The sequence below is a fragment of the Sesamum indicum genome, linkage group LG4 (genome assembly GCF_000512975.1).
Source record: "Sesamum indicum cultivar Zhongzhi No. 13 linkage group LG4, S_indicum_v1.0, whole genome shotgun sequence".
NCBI classification, from domain to species: domain Eukaryota; kingdom Viridiplantae; phylum Streptophyta; class Magnoliopsida; order Lamiales; family Pedaliaceae; genus Sesamum; species Sesamum indicum.
Genome location: NC_026148.1, coordinates 7,365,142 through 7,385,943, shown reverse-complemented (window position 1 = coordinate 7,385,943; position 20,802 = coordinate 7,365,142). Strand labels below are relative to the sequence as shown.

At 37.0% G+C, this 20,802-nt stretch overlaps 1 protein-coding gene across 3 annotated transcripts in view; it reads right to left on the bottom strand.

Annotated features, from left to right (window-relative positions):
- The window catches only part of LOC105160162, a 55,382-nt gene that overhangs the window by 10,613 nt on the left and 23,967 nt on the right, over positions 1-20,802 (bottom strand). For 2 of the 3 annotated variants that reach the window (XM_011077428.2, XM_020693453.1), the window contains 12 exons: positions 19,604-19,702; positions 19,383-19,484; positions 17,912-17,970; positions 17,666-17,768; positions 11,372-11,563; positions 11,188-11,301; positions 7,868-8,133; positions 5,741-7,251; positions 4,459-5,645; positions 1,166-1,294; positions 932-1,087; positions 34-636 (listed from right to left, as the gene is read on the bottom strand). In XM_011077428.2, the coding sequence (XP_011075730.1) occupies positions 34-636; positions 932-1,087; positions 1,166-1,294; positions 4,459-5,645; positions 5,741-7,251; positions 7,868-8,133; positions 11,188-11,301; positions 11,372-11,563; positions 17,666-17,768; positions 17,912-17,970; positions 19,383-19,484; positions 19,604-19,702 (4,521 nt within the window). The other variant, XM_011077430.2, reaches the window with a different exon arrangement.

The window sequence follows — 20,802 nt, the reverse complement described above, 5'->3', positions numbered from 1 at the left end:
CTATCATAAAAGAGCTTATAATTTTAGACATACTGTTGAAAATAATCGCATCAACTTTGTAAACCGGTGCACAGAAACATCAACGACTACAGGAATAGCAAATCCTCTAATTGCTTCTCCACCACCATCTCCATCAACTTTTCTATTTCTTTTCACAGAATTTGAATCACTATAAACTTCAGAAACATGTGATGATTTTGAAAAATCCACTTCAAAGTATCTGCGACCAACAAGATCCATTGAAATGGGAGCAGAAGGAACAGAGGTACCCTCCAGTTGGAAAGTAACATATCGGTGTGCTGCCTCAAGTAATTGCTTGTCGTTTAGTCGGTCAGAAGACTGCACTGGTCTATAGCGGAAAAGTAGCTCCTCAGGTGATTCATTGATGTAAACAAGAGCAGAAGACCCAGGTTGCAAGACACCTTTTGATGGGGAAACATCCAAATCATCAGCATCAAGCTGCCTTTGGCACACACAAAAGACTAGAGGCAGACTAGTTAAGTTTTGTAGCATGTATGGAGCGTATCTTCTTGTTTCTGGACTTTGAGTTAATGGAGAATTTGAGAAATCTGGGCTTTCAGAAATTTCCATAAGGCTCCAAGCATCCTTGATCATCTCCATTGCTCTCAAGACAACCTTTTCTAAGCAACTTACAGCATATTAATTAAACAGCACTTTTAGGCAAATAAAGATCAGGAGAGCAAAAACAAAGAAAAGGAAAAAAGCAAAAAAAACAAAATAAAAAAGAAGGAAAGAGATACAAGCCAGGCCAACCTAGCAATCAAGACAACAACTATAACTAGAATTTGCAGTAAAACCTTTTAGCATGATACTTTCATACGACCAACCAATAACATACAGAGACTTAGACCATTCCTCAAGGTAAGGCGTGATTAAACTTCTCTTAAAAAATCAAAACAGAATGAAATACCTCAATAATGGATTCATTGAGATTCAAATTGAGATGTGTCTTAGATTCAAGATTGATATCTGTCATGATAGCGCCACTAAACAGAGCCCTTTCGTCCTGCTTTCTGCTCATGCTCAACTGCAATTTCCAAGGCTCCACAAGAGGCTCCCATAAGACCTGAAATAGTATCAAGACAAAATAGCAACACAATACATTAACAAATCAGAAATAATATATTCTGATGATCTTACCTACCTTGTCAATGCTGTAGTAGTTCACTTGAAGGTCACACCCAACTGAGCCTTCAACCTCATTCTCAGTGACAGTGGACATAAAGATTGAGTTTCTCACAAGAAACTCCAGCAATGGCCCATTAGAAGTCCGCTGCATCAACAGAAAGAAAATTAAGCATGAAAAGTAAGAAATATTACATTGTTGTGTTCAACTATATTGCAACAACACAACCACAAAACTTAAGACAAAACCCGCAATCGAAAATGAGACTTTTACCAAGGATCGAACTTAAGTTTGTTTTCAACAAAGTTTCTTGGGAAGTACCCTATGCATTTTAGAACTATCTTTTGCTGCAAAAGGTTAAATATCATAAGCTTCTTATTCAAGTCAGAGTACTTCTAGAAAAAATGAAGGCTTATAAAATCCAAGCAATCGACTGCTTGGATATTTCCGCACAAGATCAAACTATAGCAATATATTTTAAGAATATCAAATAGAAGAACAAGGCAACATTATAAATGATGTAGATCCATTATCTTATTCCTCAAGAAGTAATCCTGTAGAAGAAGTCCACGTCAAAGAAATAACTTAACAATGCAGACTCAGCAATGACCTTACCTTCTAAATGCTTTACAGACCTGCCAAGGCCACTTTATTTATCACGCAAATCATGACAAGAACTTAGAGTTACATCACTCGGCTCTTTTCCAAGATTACAATTGTGCTCCTACGGGACTTCAATGTATTCACATTTTCCAAATAACAAAGTACACCTTCAGGTGTCATTTGGTAACATGTTTCTTGCTTTTCTTGATTTAGCTTTTTTGGTTCTGAAACATAAGAAAAAACATGTGTAGCTAAATCTTGATTCCTTTTAAGAAATAAAACATAGGATCAAAAATACCACAATGATATGATGTCCACACAACCTGACTCGTGGTGGATAAGTAGGATAGGGGTAGAAAAAGCTGCTGCAAAAACATTTAAACTCTGCCTGACGTCTCAAAGGGGAATTCAAGGGAGTATAGAAAGGGTAGATTAGATGTATACCCCCTAAGGCCTGGCCTAATTACAAAGATATCTCAATTGGGTCTCAAAACTTATAAAGATCCTATTAAGGTCTGTTCCATCTTACATTTAACGGTTCCATTGGATTTCATGTGATATTCCAAATTACCCCTTATAAAATTGACTGTAAGTAAACAAAAATGTAAACTATTTTTGTGCACAAAAATGCCCTTTCTACCAAATTGTAATGTTTTAAAAAATTTAAGGGTTTAGTTGTGATTTAATATACTTTATGATTACATTTTATGTTTGAATCTTTTATTTATTTCTTGTTTGCAAACTAGCTTATGGCCAGTAGACATTTATATATACAATGGAAATACTTTTACAGATTTTTATGACATTTTCAATGGAACTCTTCATATTCTAATGAAAATAAGACTAATTAGAGCGATATTATATTCCACCGATTAGTCTTTTATCTTTTATGCCTTCCCTAATTCGGAATATACATATACACATACAAACAATTCACTATGAGAATTTTATATGTCAATATTTTTCCAATTATATGGTATGGAAAAATAAAAGTTTAGTTGGTGGTAAATAGTATAGCTCAATTAATCATACAAAAAAATCAACAAAAGCTTCAGTTATAAAAAAACAAAAAGAAGAAGAAGGATATTACCCGACCAAAACCCAATTATTTTAATTTAATGGGTCATGGTCTCGGCCTGATTTAAAATAAAAGGTCTACATCTGGGACCATTATAATGGGTTTGGGTCTAGGCAAATTTGGCCCATTGACACGTAATTATAATTGGGTCTTGCTTTTCATGATTTAGACCTACATCCTCATCTTTGGAAAATTACATCTAGTACCGCCTAACAAATAAGTCCCGACATTAGTCAAAATTCACCAAATTTGATAATATTGACAAGAAGTAGGATAAAAGTTCATATTTAACCCCGATTGACTTATTACTGATTTATTGCACGTCATATAAAACTTTTCGTGACCAAACTACTTTTATACATCTTCATACGTTAATGAATGTAAGGAGTTATATCTTCACCATTAAGGGTAGTTTAGTCACAAATGATTTGTTTGCCGTGCAAAAGTCGATAATAAGTAAATCGAGGGTAAATATCGATTTTCATTCAGTTTTTGTTCTTTTGCTAATGTCAACAAATCCACTACGTTTTGACTAATAGAGGGACGTATCCATCCTATTTGTCCTAAGGAAACAAACCTCGGGATACTAAATGTATTTTTTCAAACTACATGGGATTTCGTGTAATTACACCGAACCTCAGCAGAGGGGCTGTAATTACCCCAATTATCATCCATTCTTTCTCTGCTGCTATTTGCTGCCTGCCAAAACGAGGAAGGAAATTTTTTCCAGTCTATTTAATATGCCAATCTCGATACTAGCCAGCACTCAAGCAACCATATCATCATAAGCATACATGTTAGAACCACTAAAACGTCCTCCCTCCCATTCCTCCTTCCATTCCCAAGATCATCTTTTTCGTGCTCCACTAGCTCCAAGTAGTGTCCCATTGGTCAGTGGCCTGATCTCCACAATTCACCTTAACGTGGCTCAGACCATCACGATGCTCATAGAGACTACTACATTGACCCACGCCCAGACTATAGTAGTATTATCAGCTCAACATGCAACATGCAACTGACTGCATATAGATTATCAAGAGAAATGAAGAAAGGTTAAATTACTGAAATGGGTGGGGTTCTCATACTTTGCCAAACAAATGGAGATTACTCTAAACGTGAGACAAACAACTCCCAACTTTCTCCCGTATGCAAGGTTTTCATTGTCTAATGAGACCCTGAGCAGATATCATTTTCGCAAAAATCATGTTATTCCTGGTTGCAGAGTTGGGGCGGTCCTTGGAGAGTTTCAGGTGGTGCTAGGAGGGATTGGGGTGGCAAGAAAATTCTTATGTTCAAGAAAACCAAAAATCTCAACTAAGCAAATAAATACATATCCACTAAACATTGTTCTAAATTTAGACCTACAAACATAGTTTTTTAGCTCTAATCTTAGAAAACCAAAGCAAAAAGGTGATTGAGCCACAACTAATTGTGTATTTCGATTTAACTAATCATTGCATATTTAACAAAGTATTTGCAGTATAAGCATGAAAAGATTCTGACTAACATGAAAAAGTCTTTATTTATAAATGATGATAAATGGAATGAAAACGCTGACCAATCTCCATAGAAAACAAAGCCACAATTGATCATAAAATGTAATTACCATGAAAAGAACAGATATATTTACCTTCCAATCTGTTAAAAGAAGAGAAAATTTCCTTAGTCGCACTTTTAAGTCCATTCTCTTAAAATTAAATGGAGAACGCATTTCTCCTGATCTTTTGAACCATGTAAACTGAAAGAGGTACAGAATGTGATTTGAGAATGACAAATTCAGACTGTCGCATTGAACCAACAACTTTATGTCCACATTCTCAGTCTCATAATTAAAAATCTCGGCCTCCAGGTGGATTTTAGATAATTGAAAAAGGGGCCAAGTCTGTGCACTGTTTCCCTTAAACAACTTCAGTACACCATTCAAATCCTCACAACTGATTATCAGTTTCACAGTTTTCTCATCAGCAACCAGTTCAGTGTTTCTAATTTGCAGGCTAATGGAAAAAAAACAATTCCGGCTACCACTTTGAAAGCCACAATTCTTGTCCAGAGGCTGCTTAGCGCGAAAATTGGGCCCTCCAAATGTGTTATATGTATCCGGGCTGGCTACAGCAGGAAAATGAACAGCCAAGCCAACATGTTCTAGTGCAATAGAAAAACAAGCACCCTTACTAATGTTCTCTGATGCAAGATTTGCACCATCACCTGCCACAAATTTACTTTTGTCAACTGGACTGTTATACATACCTTCTGCTGATTCCCGTGAGGTGAGTATAGACAGTTGCCCAAAGAACGAACTAAGTAGATCAATAACCTCATCCCAATCAAACAGGTGTAGCCACACATCCAAGCTAGGAAAAGACACAACTACCCGATTTTCACCATAATCGGACACTGAAAGAATTATGTCCAGAACTGACGAGCCTGACCCGAGACAAACAAATTCGGCAAGCACAACAGAATTGAGCAACGAAAATAGTGCCAGAGACGAGAAAGAGATATCAAAACTCTGAGGTCTGCCATTCTTCAGTGATAAAGAACACAGAAAGTGCATTTCAGCATCTGCAATGAGTTCAGAACAAGTTGAATCTCTTTTCCTCCGATGCAGTCTTAATGATAATGAACTGACACAGAATCTCATCTCATTGAATGTCACATTTGAAGTTTTAGGAGGTGATGCAGTGTATTCCTCCATTTGTTTCTTTGCCTGTAGAAGATGTGGAACATCAGATACAACAATGTTGGATGCTTCATCGACCAAAGAGAACTGATCAATGACATAACCTAGTGCCTTGAACCCAGCAATTACGCATACTTCTGCAAATTAGTGAAAGAACCCCAAAGTAAGTAATAGGCGGTAGAGACAATTCACAAAAAAACCTAACCAAATAAAAAACATTATGTTCTCATACCTTCAGCATCAAGCTGGCAGTCATTCACCATAGCCATGATACAAATCGGAGAAGAAGCCAAATCAGTGTCAAAATCATAGGGTATTCTCACCCAAACATCTGCACTCAATGATGCTATCAAGGTAAGATTTGGGCATATATTCAAGGGATTGACAATATCCTTCTCCAATATTAAAAGGGATAGAGATAGATCACATCCAGAGAAGTCTAAACAGTGATTTCCATCAGAAAATTTGCCAGTACCAATGCAGCATGCAGAAGGAATACCCTTGGTTAAAGAACTTTTGTCACTGTCTTGTGAGAAAGCAACACACAGTTGTCTAATATTAACTTTTAGGGCCTCAGAGCACGCACTGTTAGCAGGAGTAATTAAATTACAATCTACAAGATTGAAATTATATGTACTGGTGCTGGAATCTCCAAAACTTATTGTATCGGTAGGGTGTCCTTTTGCATAACTCCAATCAGGCTGTGAAAAATAACTGATTAACATAGCGAGAAATTCAAGAGGCAACAAGCAGGAAACTTGCTGGATGTGAAAACTCATTTCAAGTCGAGAATTTCCAGAACCAGTGTTTCTTTTCTTCATATGGAAGTTTAGGATTGGAGATACATTTCCAGATAGAGGCCCCCAAAGAAATTCATTAATTATTTGAGACCACCATGATGAAGAAAGGACCACTCCTTCAGTTGAACAAACCATGTCCAAACAGTCTGCAGAAACGGTAAGTAACGATTTTGCCAGGGGCACCATAACAGTTCCAATAATGCATGACGAATCATGAAAATGCACTTTGATGGTGCCAAGATTCAAATTGAGAAAAAGCAAGTCACTAACAGTAAAAGTTCCTATTGCATCAATGTTACAATTCACTAACGGAGCAGAAAACATCTTTGGTGTCTCCGTAAGGCTTAATTTGGAGTTTCTTATTTTATGATCTGTTAGGTAGACAGTTGTATTCAATTTAAGCTTCAAATCTTCAGCTATAGACTGAAGATCACGAAGAGACAACAGTTTCTCAACAGGATCGTGATCCAACGGAATGCTTGGTGATTTACAAGACCCACTGTCATTCAAAAGACCACATTTTTGAAGCACAAAACCATGAGTTGATGAGTTGTCATTTTCCACATGTGGCTTCCTGCTTTCAATATCAGATACTCCAGATAATACTAGTTTGTCCAGAAAGGCAACAAACTGCCCAACAATAAACGGATAGCAATGAATATCAAGATCACTTGCATATATCGTACACTTTTGAAGAAGCCGTTGAGTACTTCTGACAGCTTCAAAATGCAGGACAATGCACCCCTCAAGAATTGAACCTCCATGATCCAAATGTCCATTATCACTTTCTAGGTTGATATTTTGCTGACCTACAGATTCAGATTCCCACATACTTCCAGTCAAGCAAACTATATGGTTTCCAAAACCATCTTTTGTGGAACTAGCAGTGATCCGACATGCCTGAACAGAGGCCCAACACTCTGGGAGATCTCTTCGATCACACCTGTAATGATGTGGGCCACATTAATCACAAACCAAAAGCATATAAAGAATGATGGGCCATACCGAGGACTCTAAGATCTTTATCCCACTTTCACAATTTTTAACCATAATCCAAATACACTTCATTAATAACACATTACTCGAGGAATTGCGTATGGTTTTGTTTATAATGTTATTGAAAATGTATACTATATAGTCTACTACTTTAATAATAAAGAAAAGCTTAAGTCAACACTGAACATCACAAATGACAAGGATCTTGGAATGTATACTACGCAGTCTACTACTTTTAGTATGATAAAAAAGCTGAATTCAATACAGAAACATAACTGACAAGGATTCTGGACATGCTTTCTCCTGAATCAAATACTATTTGCAACCTTAACATTGTATTCAGACTTACAATTACCTAGAAGGAGTAAAGCAATTCACACTGCTGAAAAAACAAATGCTCCTGCATGACCTAGCACATGTACTATCAAGACAAACAATGACCATAAACTCACATACAGTGAGGAATAAATCCAGCCAGAATAAATCCAAATCACATGATAGAATGACCATGCACCATTAATTTCAATGTTTCTCCACAGAACTGAGGAAGAAATGTAACGTACCAAACACCTAGCTTCTGACAATACAGATTCAGGATGCAGCCATCAACCTCACTATCTTCAAGATTAACTAGCAAAGAAATTGTATCCAAGCTAGTAATAATAGAAAACCATGGATGCACAGAAGTATTCAAACCATTTGACGTGAGTTCTGAAACTTTGGAGTCTGATATAGGAAGAAGCATACTAAACCGTGAAACAAATCCCATAATTTCCTTATAAGAGGAAGCAGAGAAGTGAACAACTAGCGATGGCACCTGTACATGAACCTGAAAAACCCAGCCAAAAATTAAGATATAAAATAGAAAGAGAGAGAGAGAGAGAGAGAGAGAAAGAAACCAAAAAATATGCCATAACGTGCTTTTCAATATTTACTACTTAGCCAAGCCCTACTTTGGAATACATAGTAGTCATCTTTTGCAGATTTTCAGTCTTCTCTCGCTAATACTATATTTATTCTATTTTCCAAACCTCAATTGCGCTAAATATACTGTTTTGTAAACAGTTGCACAAGAATCATAGATCAAACTCTCATGATTTCCAAAACATCTTGCTTATTTATTTTCTATCTACGTGAATTTGTTGTTCCTAGAACCCCATCCTTAAGTTTCCATTATCTTTCTTATGCTTGCTCTTCTTCAGAGGCCATATAACCATGTAGAGGCCTACCCCAAGCCCCCTCCCGACCTAGCACAACCAGCTTTTAATCAAAAGAAAACTGTCTTGTGGTTTTTCTTGTTTTACTTTTTCTGAAATCTCAAAATACAAGTACGGTTTTCATGATAAGGGGAACAGAGGAGAAGCCTCTCCAAAAATAATTGGCAAGACTCTCTCCAGTGAGCTCCCAAAACATAAAAGAAGGGAACAACCTTCCTTTAGTGTACATTTCTTACCTCATCAAGATAAATCTACAGCAATGCAATACAGTTACCTACTTTTACCTATGTAATTTTCTACCACTGGCTGCCACATGTTCTGACAAACTAAGGGGTATATAATTTCTATATGTTACTTGCTCTGAAGTGTGTGATTAAATCGTCAGACAAGTGTCAAGCTAAATGCCAGTGCAAGTTTCTTTTATCTGTCCAACTATGAATGGCAGAAAAAGAAGAACATAAGAATATACAGAAATGCAGAATTAATGAAACAGAGTAATATAGAGAAATGAACAGGACAATTCAAATGCCCATAACTAAGTTCAGGATCCATGCAGCAAACAAGATTAAGTAAACGGTATATTGCATCTTAGACGTCTAGCTTAGAGTCCATAACTTAACTCCCTTGCAAAAGGGAATTTAAGTACTGTACATGTAATTGAGTACTCTCTAGCCACTCTCAGATAGATGCAACCCTACATGATGACATCATTAACATTGCCTTCAATAAGACTTCATTTTTGGGTAAATTACCCTCAATCAATTTTGTTGAGTAAATTATTTGCAGTAAATGAATGCCTTTCTCACTAAGTTTAAAATTAAGAATAAAAGAAGTGAGCGTTAGAAGAAAAATGGATGATCCTGCAGGTTTCAAACTTTGGAGAACATGCCCAAAATTTTGCTGTATTAAGTTATCCATTGTGCAAAGCAGCCAAGGTAATACTGTTTACCTATTAATACCTTCTTCAGCTCGAGCATATGCTGGTGTTCTTACTAAATGCTCAGCAGGTATAATGATCATAAGGTGGCGTTTATTCAATTGTGATTATTCCTATTTTTCAGCCTTCTTCCAATCCTAAAACAATTTCGTAAAAGTCCATTGTTAGCATACCATAACACTACTTGAACCGCATTGTTCAGGAGCACCTAAATACTCATTAAAGTTCTTTTCCCCTTCAATCACTCTAGAAGAATCTTCGACTCATTACCAAGTTCATTAGCCAAGTCATCCATATCAATCCCCTGAAACTAACCTGTTAGAGTAGTGTGTGGCGTGCCAACCTGTGCATTGCATGAAAGCTAAATAGCACGTTGTAATAACAATCTTATTTTTTTCACATTAATAAATCTTACGGCATTCTTCATTCAAATTTTTGTATGTTTATTTAAATAATGTAATTGAATTGTCTCTAAGCCATCCATGACTATGGTGCATGGTTATGCATATGATGGTGATCATGAAATATACGTCAAAGGTCTTGGCCTTAAACGTTCCAAGCGAATGATCAATGAGATGGGGATATCATTGATCGAGTGGAGGCTTGCTCACACGACACTCCCTTTAGGGGGATGTTTTCAGGGACGTTGGTGGGGAGACACTTGTGTGTGTGTGTGTGTCAAGGTGCTTGTTAGGAACAAGTCGACTGAACTATTCCGTAGGTAATTTATTTCCTGAGGTGATCATAATGGGATATTTTGGCCACAAGCCCATATAATATGAAGGTCAATGAGTGGAATGTCAAGGAATCGTCAACCTACCTTGATGACCAAGTCTCCTATGCTCTCTTTTTTTTCTTAGTTAATAAAACATTGGCTACTGTGTCATGGCAACTAGGCGTTGGGTTTCTTAGCCTCACCATTTAATCAAGAAAATGAAGGAATTTATGCATAATTATTGAGTCGACAAGGTTTCAAATCACAATCCATGCTTTGGACTCAATAAGAGATAATTGATGAAAAGGCCCAACTTGCATAGCACTCCTTGACTACAGGTACACAAAGTTTAACCCATTCTCTAGTGCCATGGATCATTTGCTAAATGGTCACCCATGGCAAGCAGCATGTAGTCTTTGATTAAAGGGGTTAATCAAGTGTGGTTAATTTTTTAACTAATCTATGCAAAAGTTGCAAACTAAATTTTATGTGATACAAGCTCAAGTCTAGATGAATAATAAATCCATTGTGATACAAGCTCAAGTATAGATGAATAGTAAACCCATAAGGTCCCATAGGGCCACAGACAAATAAATGGTGGAATTCTTGGATTAATTTTTGGATAAGACGTCAATTAATTAGATTATTTAATTTGGAGCATGTGTGATGGGCATACACAAGCGTTAATTAGATTAATTAAGATTTGTGTACACTTAATTTGAGGTAGTTAGGTGAATATGTCCCTCTAGGTTACCATAACATTGAACAGCAGGTGATTTCCAGAAAGAAAGAACCCCTCAAGGAACTCCTAAGTTTAAAGAGCAACTCTGGGATCTATTTAACATTTCGAAAATAAAACAGCTCATTGTCAGTAAATCTCTCTGTTTATGCGAATTGCCAAGGCACATTTCTTTCGGAAAAGGATAAAGATGCCTGGAATATTATATAAAATGCCACTAGCAGTAACATGGTAAATCACCATCCCAAAGGAAGTAATTCTGTATTACTACTCACCTCAAATCCTTTGAGGATGGGTTCATCGAGGAAAATACAGCCCACCAAGTTTGCAGAAGCGCTAAATTTCTCGACGAGAGGGATAGTTGCAAAAGAAGCTGCCATTAGTATCACCTGCAAGACATCACATTTGAGCATAACCCTTCTTTAAGCATACCAATACTGAATGGACAGAATTACTAACCTGTGCATCATTTATCTGGATTTCAAAGTGATCATATAGATCCTGAAGCTGAATCTCCATTTGAGTGTTTCTAATAGTACCAGACCCAAAACGAACATGTCTGTTCAGAAGATGAGACCCATCCTCCAAGTGAGAACAAGAAGAGACTACTTCAGACTTGGATTTGAGTGAAATAGCTCCTATTTCCATTACCTGCCAAATTCAATTTACTAAGACCAAATAAATAGTGCAAAAAGATTCTGCATTTATTTTAACCATTCAAATTCCACCTTGAAACAAAACAAAAAGCAGAAGCATCATTGACCAACATAAGAATTTGAATAGTAATTTCTTTAGAGGGCTAAAGATAGAATATATGAAAAACGGATAAAGCGTCTTGATCATTTAGGAATTTCTATAACTTAAGAATCAATCATATGATTCTACCAAATCCCCTAATCTAATCAAATCCTTTATTGTCAACACCTCACACTTAATCAAGAGTTAATTTCACTTGGTCCCTGTGAAAATACTCTTTCGCCAAAAGAAACTTTTTGAAATAACAGTTGCACCCCTCCAAGAATCCTCAGTTGTAGCATTTACAGCTGTACCCCTTCCAGTAGGGTTTGGAAGGAAAATGCTTATGTCGGCAAAAAGTTACATAAAGTTCTAAATTTACGTCTAATTCAGTTTCATCAACCGCTGCATTTTGTCCAATGACAATAATTCTGGTACAATATTTTATTACAATTACACCTTATTCACTTTATATATTACATTTACTAATTACAAGCATAAAATATAACTAAGTATCTTTGTCAATAAATTATATGGAATGTTGAAGAAGCAGTAAATTGGAATTTTATGTAATTCTTTTTGCTGATGTGAGCCAAAAACTCTAACAAAAGGGATGCAGTTGTAAATCACGAATTCTAGTAGGGGGTGCAAGTGTAATTTACTAATTTCAAAAACAAATGGGCAAAGTGTATGAATGCAATGAAACAAGGAGGCAAAAGTGTGATAGAGAAAAATTTATTGAGATTAAATGCTCAAAAGACGATGCCCCCTTGAAGAATTTTTTGAGAAGGATCACGTATACGATTTTCTTGCGGCACTTAATCCTGATCAGATCCAAATACTTGGTAAAGAGGAAACATCTTGGCTAGACAAGTCTACTTCCATCAAACGAACAGAAGAAAGTCGAAGGGTATAATGCTTGAACATCAAGCTTTAGAAGGACCAGCCTTGATCACGAGAAAAGAACAACCAATGCAAGAGAGGGAGAAAGTTGACTGGACGATGTCCTTAGGAGAGGACAACAAAAACAACAAGTGGAGAGATAATAAGGAAAACTTGTAGGTGCACCAATTGTTAGAAACCAAAGGACACTAAAGAGAATTGCAGGAAGTTGCATAGCGAACCACCACCTTCAAGACAAGAATGGGAAAACTGAGGAGGGCAACATAGATCTCAAGCTCATCTAACAGAGCAAACTAATCAAAAGGAGGGGCAGGAGAATGGAGGTCTCAATAGCAAGGAGATTAAGATCTCTTCACAAGCCTTCTAGTGCCTGATCATTGGCAATCTCATGTAAGTCTCCACTTTCTTTAGGATTACATGCCTTTTGACAACTCTTGGATAATTGACTCAGGGGCTACTTCACATAACCCACACACCTCACAATATTTCAGTACATATTCTTCATGCCCAAGTAATAGGAAAAATGTTGTAGGTACTGGCTCTCTTGCAACAGTTGCAGGTTAAGGAGATATCCATGTAACACCTACCCTCATTCTTAAAGATGTCCTTAATGTGCCAAAGTTATCAGCAAGTCTTGTTTCAATTCAAAATCTTACGGAAGACCTTAAATGTTGTGCAACATTTCATTCCTCTTACTGTGTTTTACAGGACCAGCGTTCGGGGAGGAAGATTGGACTTGCTAAGCAAAAGAATGCGCTTTACTATCACAAAACACCTAGGTATTCTAAGAAACTCATAAATAAAGTGCCATCTTCTCTCCTTAGTACTTCTAAGCTATTTGGCTTTATCACTTTCGTCTTGGTCATCCCTCTCTCCATGTCTTAAATATAATGTTTCCCTCTTCGTTCAATGCACTAGATATTACAAGTTTTAATTGTGATGTTTGTGAACTCGCAAAGCTTGTGCCTTTTCCTTTTTGTAATAGTAGAAGTTCTCATCCTTTTTATTTGACTCATAGTCACATTTGGGACCATCCACAACTTCACATATTTCGGGGTCTAGATGGTTTGTTTCTCAAATTGGTAATTATACCAGGGTAACATGGGTATTCTTACTGAAACAAAAATCTGAAGTGAGTCATGTTATTCCCAATTTTCTTTCAATGATTCGACCTTCCAAAATGAGGGTATTTTCATGAGTCATCATGTGTTAATACACCACAACTAAACGGGCTTGCTCAAAGGAGAATAGCCATTTACTTAACAATATTCGAGCAGTTTTTATTTCATGGGAATGCTCCTAAAACCGATTGAGAAGAGGTTGTTCTTACTGCCACACACATCTGTGATTAATAGACTACCCCCAATGATATTACATTACAGAACTCCCATGGAAGTCCTTGCCAAATTCTATCCACACTTTAGAACATCAAATGGTCTTATAGGTGGAGTCTTTGATTCTTTTGTTCATGTTCATGTTCATGTTCATGTTCATCCTCAACATAAAGGAAAATTAGACCCATAGGAAATCAAATGTGCTTGGTTATTCACCAACACAAAAGGGGTACAAATGTTATTATCCCCTAAAAATTCTACATATCTGCAGGTATCACATTTGCTAAAAGTAAACCATACTTCACACATTCTTATCTTCAGGGGGAGATTTCACTTCTGGAACATAAAAACTATAGTGAATTTGAATCCTTTGGTCCTCTTGACTTACCTTTTACAGTTCCATCCTCTTCTTCAATGCAGAATTCTTCAATATCCAAGCCTGAATCCATTCCAGCGTCAGTTCAAGAAAGTGACCTACCCCAATTCATGATTATGTAAATGTTAACTTTGATGTATTCAAGAAAATCATCTGTTCCATATCTAGCATAAGTCCATGATGCCAACTCGCACCCTCCTAATGGACACATGGTAAGTTCTGATCCTCCTTTGTGCATAGGGGTAGATTTCCAAAAAATGATTCTCACCTTCCTGTTGCTATTAGAAAAGGCACCAACAAATGCACAAAGCAACCTCTATATCCATTGTCCCATTATGTCTCACTAAAACATCTATCACCACTCTAACAACATTTCTATCTCGAACACTTTGCCCAAGACCGTATCAAAAAGAGAAGGGAGGAATGCTAAGAGAGAGGAAATGGATGCACTAGAAAAAAACAAGACATGGTAGATTGTTGATAAACCAAAAGGAAAGAATCTTGTAGATTGCAAATAAGTTTTCATCATGTAATATAAGTCTGATGGTTCACTTGAGAGATATAAAGCAAGGTTGCTTACTAAAGTTATACTCAAACATACGTAGTTGACTATCTTGAGCCATTTGCTCTAGTGGCGAAAATGAATACTGTAGCAGCTTATTTCAATTGGCCACTTCACCAATATCATCATTCCATGGGGCTTTGGAGGAGAAGATACCGCTAATAAGGTGTGTGGATTGAGAAAAGCCGTATCTGAGCTTAAGCAATCACCTAGAGCCTGGTTTGGGAGATTTGCTAGAGCGATGAAAGGAATAGGATTCAAACAAAGCCAATGAGATCATACCTTTCTCATCAAGCATTCAGCCACAGGGGAGTGACAACACTCTTAGTATATGTTGATGATATTATTGTCACAGAAAACAATGAGAAAGAGAAGAAAACCTCAAAAGGTATCTGATTCAGGAGTTTGAGATAATGAAACTTCGAAGGCTTGATAAGTCAAAACAAGGAATTTTAATCTCGCAGCAGAAGTATGTGATGACAGATCTATTGAATACACCCATAGAGCCAAACCATAAACTTTGGGAAGCAAAAGAAGAACAACTACCAATAGAGAGATGTACCAGAGATCGGTAGGAAAACTCATCTATCTTACTCACACTCGACCAGGCATAACATTTGCACTAAGTATGTTTAGTCAGTTTATGCACAATCCAAGGGAATCACATCTACAAGCTGCATGCTAAGTGTTACATTACTTGCAAGGTAGTCCACGACTCCACGGAAAGGAGTTCTATTCCAAAGGAATAATGAAATCACATCTAGCTATTACACGTTTCTTGGTGGCAATTTGGTAACATGGAGAAGCAAAAAAACGGATGTAGTCAAGTGTTGAATCAGAGTTCAGGGACTATGCGAGTTTTTGTGTTTCAAGATGCTCTTGGACGATTTGAGAGTTAAGAGGGATTGACCTATGATGTTGTAAAGTGACAATAAGTCGACAATCTATATTGCTCATAATCCTATACACATGATAGGACAAAGCATATCAAGATAAATGGACACTTCATCAAGGAAAAAAAGCTGGAAAGGCCTATTTGCATGCCTTATGTGCCTTCAGGGAGTCAAATGGCAGATGTTTTATCTAAGGGATTTAATGGTTCAACCTTTCACCCATATGGAATATCATAGGTATATAAATGAACATACAATAGAGAGGGATAACAGAACGAATGACTTCTATTTTAACCATCAAGCAATCTGAGAGACTATATAGCAGAACCTCATTAATTCTCATACTTCACCCATGACCAATCATGACCAAACACGTTAAATTCAATCGCCAGACCAAGTTGCATAGAAAGGTTTTGATCCACTAAATTAGTGATTTCCCTTGAGAGTTGTAAAGGACGGACGATAGAGAATAGGGACTGATCTTCTTTATTTCTAGAATGAACAATGAAGCTGCTAGTATTGCAAAAATGTGTAGCATAAATTATAGATAGGAAAATTATTCGGCACTTAGTATCTTCAATCTTACGATAATAAGATATAATGGCTCAGTAGTAAACAAACCATCTTAAGATTCCAATCCTACTTTGGAGTTCCCTAAAGATGCTCTTTGGCAGCACCCATGCAAAAGACCTACTTTCATTATCACCAAGGTGTACTTCCAGTGACATGAAATTATTGGCCTTCCATGTAGAGCTTGAGTTAAGAGTTTAAAAAGAAAAACTAGCGTCGGTTGTGTCCTACTCATTCCATCAGAATGACCATTTTTGTGACTATAAAATATGTTGAAGAATCCAAGAGCATCATCCAATTCAGAACTTTGCATGTTTTATCTAAATGGAAGATTCCAGGCATTTTCTAGGCTTACTACATTACCCAACCTACCTGAACTTTGCATTAAAACTAAGTTGCGTTTAACTTCCACACCTTTTTATGACATGAAACCCTATAAAGATTTCAATACCCTTCAAGTACACCATATTTTCTACAAATAATTCCTCCTATACAGTTATTTTGTATTCTAATAATAATCATATCAGATACATCTCCCCCAGTTCAAGATAATACCATAAGTAGTCACAAACACGCCTAAGGCTTGCTTCCTCAGGACTTGAAATTCTTCAAAATTACCAAATAAGTGATGCTTATCTGTTATTATGGATTTGCAGTCCGTCCTTAACAATCCAACCAAATGCAACCTCATATTAAGTTTGTTGACTTGAATCCTACACAGGATAAGCTATCAGTTCCAATCATCTCCTATTTGAGAAACTTGTGCAATTAATATTCACTCAAGCAAATCTATGTTCAGAATAGGGACTAACATGGCCAAGTATTAATATTACTTCCAAGCAATATTGTGAATGCAAGAGATTCTCATCCTATGAAGCTTTTCCATTGGAAACTAATCCATGGGCACAAGTCTCGATTTGCAGGTAAAAGAAAATGGACCATTTGGAGCAAAGTGCACCATTGGTCGTACAAAAAGAATATTATTGTTCTTTGCATTTCAATTATTGCTTTCTCATAATTCATAGTGACCCAGGTATAAATCTTTTAACATTATGCTTGAAAATGCATCTCTTTTACAGGGAGGGTGGGAGTGAGGAAATCCGAGAGACTTGTCAGAGCTTTTAATTTTCTCCCTCATTTTCTCTTTAGACATGGGATTTCAAGGGCATGGGTGATGTGTAAGGTGGGCTTCCGTTAGTTGCAAGAAATTGCAGCAACAGATATGTCAACTATTATACGACAGAAAGAATGCATGTGTCTATCTGCACTTGCTTAATTTCACAAACAAGGATAAAGTTTGACATGGGCTAAACATAAAAAAGGGCAAAGAACAAAATAAATTTGCATTTTTATATCGACAAATCTGTAAAAAGGACATACTAAATCATGCGCTTCAGTGTTAGCATTTTCCCTTGGTATATTGATGACAGTACTGAAAAGATTGATATCCCACATCATCTTTTTACGACTTGATAAAACATAACTGCAAAACAAATAAGAAATAATGATGACCTCCAAAACCCATGTGCAAAAGAAAAATAGAAACACTTTCTGAATATATAATAATAATATAAAATGTAGAAAACCATAGTAGAGGCATCCACATCCTTGAGAAGTGAAACATACCCAATTTTTGACACAAGTCGCGAGTTAAGGTCATGAATGCCATTTAGAGACAGCAGCATCTGCATCAGCAAGTAAATGTGGGAAAAACATAATGTCACTAGAAGGTGTTAACTGTAAGTAGATCACCCAAAATCACTTCCCTTACTAAACAAGGCATCCAACGATTTTTTGTCAGCAGTGAAAAAATCCAAAGTACAAATGCAGAAAATACAATGAAATGCCAACTAGTCGTCACGTGCAAGTTCACTTCATGATGCATGCAAATCACTAATGTCATGCATTTCCTAGCAGTGAGGAATATTTACAGTCATAAGCAGCAAGTACAAAACAAAGAAGCATTTGTACGTTTTGCACAAAAGAAGAACTCGAGGCTGCAATTTGAGGGAAGGTAGTGGATTCCTAGAATGCTAGAATGGCTTTACAAGAATTCCCCTATTTCAGTTACAGAGTATTTTTCAGGAAACCCCACACAGTATAGGCACAAAGGACTACCACATAATGCACAAAGTTCGTCTGTTTACCTCTCTCTTCTAAGACCTTCGGACACATTTTTCCTTTCCTACCATATCAAGGCATGTTAAACTTGATGAACAATAATATTGCACCATATATAAACATTTTAAGTCGGACATCAATATTTTCAACATATAACTAACCACCATATTTGCTGCCCCCAGAAGGAGGAACTCCCATTGTCCTGCTTCTACCCAACATTGACATCGGACATATCCTGTCTAGTATAATCCTTCTATCTGATGCCTTTTCCTCCTCTTCATATCTCTGTTTGCCTTCTTCAGTGCAAGACCTCTCAACCATACTCATAGGTGTTGTACCCTCTCTTTAACCATCTTCACATTCCTAAAGGCAGCTGCAATGCCTAACTTGTTGCATTATGGACTATGTCAAAAGCATCTCCCAGCTGGCTCAGTCTTTGTTGATTGTGCCAGCAAAACATACCTGCTCAAGGTTCTCGAGCTATTTTAAGAATTTTTTCCAACAATCTCTGTACATTTTTATTCTGACTCTGGTTTGTGTTAGCTTTACTTCACATAAACTCTGCTAAATCCCACCTGCTAAAATGACCTTTCTCCCTCGACCAAAGCCACCATCTCGTTACCGCAAGCTATCTCACCTCAGGTGAGAACTATGAATTAAATTAGTTTAACCTCAAAAATACAATAATCAGATTATAAAGTGGAGTAATTGTGTCAGATCATTCGAATCCAATCACAACCATTTAATTCAGATTCTTAATCTTTGTGAAAGCAATTTCCCCTTGTCATACACAGAATGAGAACAAAATCATAAAGCACATACTACGTCGACAGCAAGATTTATGAAATCAGCAACTCTCCCCAGCTTAACTGGCAATTACGTAATCCGAGTCTAGCTCATTTGTGAGTCTTTTGACTACCTTTTTGTTTACACCAGTAATACAATGATCTGAGACAGAATAGAAATGTAGTATTACCCTTTGCTGCTGAAAGCTAAACTGTTGTAGAACATGTAAGAAACCCGAAATATTCTTCAAAAATTCTGTATCACAGATCAGTTCAGTCGGATTAAGTACAATCTGCAAACAAGATCTGCAAGTCATCACCCGCAAAAGCTACAGGAACATAACAGATTGAAAGGAATGGTATCAAGTTTAAATTTATAAGACAACATAACAGCTAAGGAACATCAAGAAACCTTCACTGATGAATTTACATCACATGTTGGAGGGGAGAGATCAACTTTGACGTTTAGAGAAGGATGCTGGTTTTCAAGCAACTCATCCTCAGCATCAACCTGTGAACATAAAGTCCATTACAGTATACTAATAATGGGTGAAATACGAGATGGAAAAAGATGATGGCCAAAATTGATCACTAATTCTGGATAATATTACTCAAGGAAGATCATGTGACAATTTCAAATCAAGCGAGAAAAGACAGGGCAGCTCCAGGAATACCAACTCTAATGACAAATCCAAGACATGCATCCCGCAGAAGTTCAAGAAATAAAGGGACTGGTTTGCCAACAGGATGATCAAACTGTCAACAATACTACAGCAATAGATATTGGAGCCCTTTATCATGCCAGGTATGTGAAATGCCACCTCTATTGCAATAGCTAACTAGCTGTTGTAATAACCAGCTTCCTGTGTTTTTCCGCTAAGTTATATTCTGTACTTTGCTAGTTTCTCCCTTAACTTTCACTTAAAGTTAAGTAACAAATCACTCGTGAGTGTTGAAGCTATGCTGAGCCACAAATTCTACTGTGTTTGGTCCTTTAGAGCAAACAACCAATCTTTTCACTAAAGCTTGAGTGACAAACCAATTAAAGGCTTAGCATAACAATCAGGGCGTAGTTGATGTGTAAGCATCAGTTTGTGGGATAATGTTAGAATTGATGTATCTTTTCCTATTTTACCTTCAGAACATTTTATGGATCTTCCGCTGTTTCACCTTTGTTATATTCAGTGTGTAAATGATTATGTCATATGTGAACAAATTTGAGATGCGGGTTCTTAGACAGTATACTTCTCTCTTCTATCAGCCTTGAATTCATGAAGCACACATGTCGCACATCACAAAAAGGCGAGGATTTGGAGACCTTCCATGGGTCTAACACTCAGCTCAACCAACCACAGCCTCAAGTGGAATGCCTAAAATACAGTCTTCTACTTTGAAGCATATTTTACACAACCATCTGGATTTCGATGCATGATACCCGCACCTTCCGCAACTTCCACTACCACCTCCACCCCATGACCTTCCCACCACCATCTCCACTATCTACCATGCCCTTGGTCAGCCCATCAATAGCCTTAACATGCCCCTGTATTACCACCAACATCATTACCCCCCCCCCCCAACCACCACCCCCGCACACCAGTAGGGGACCCC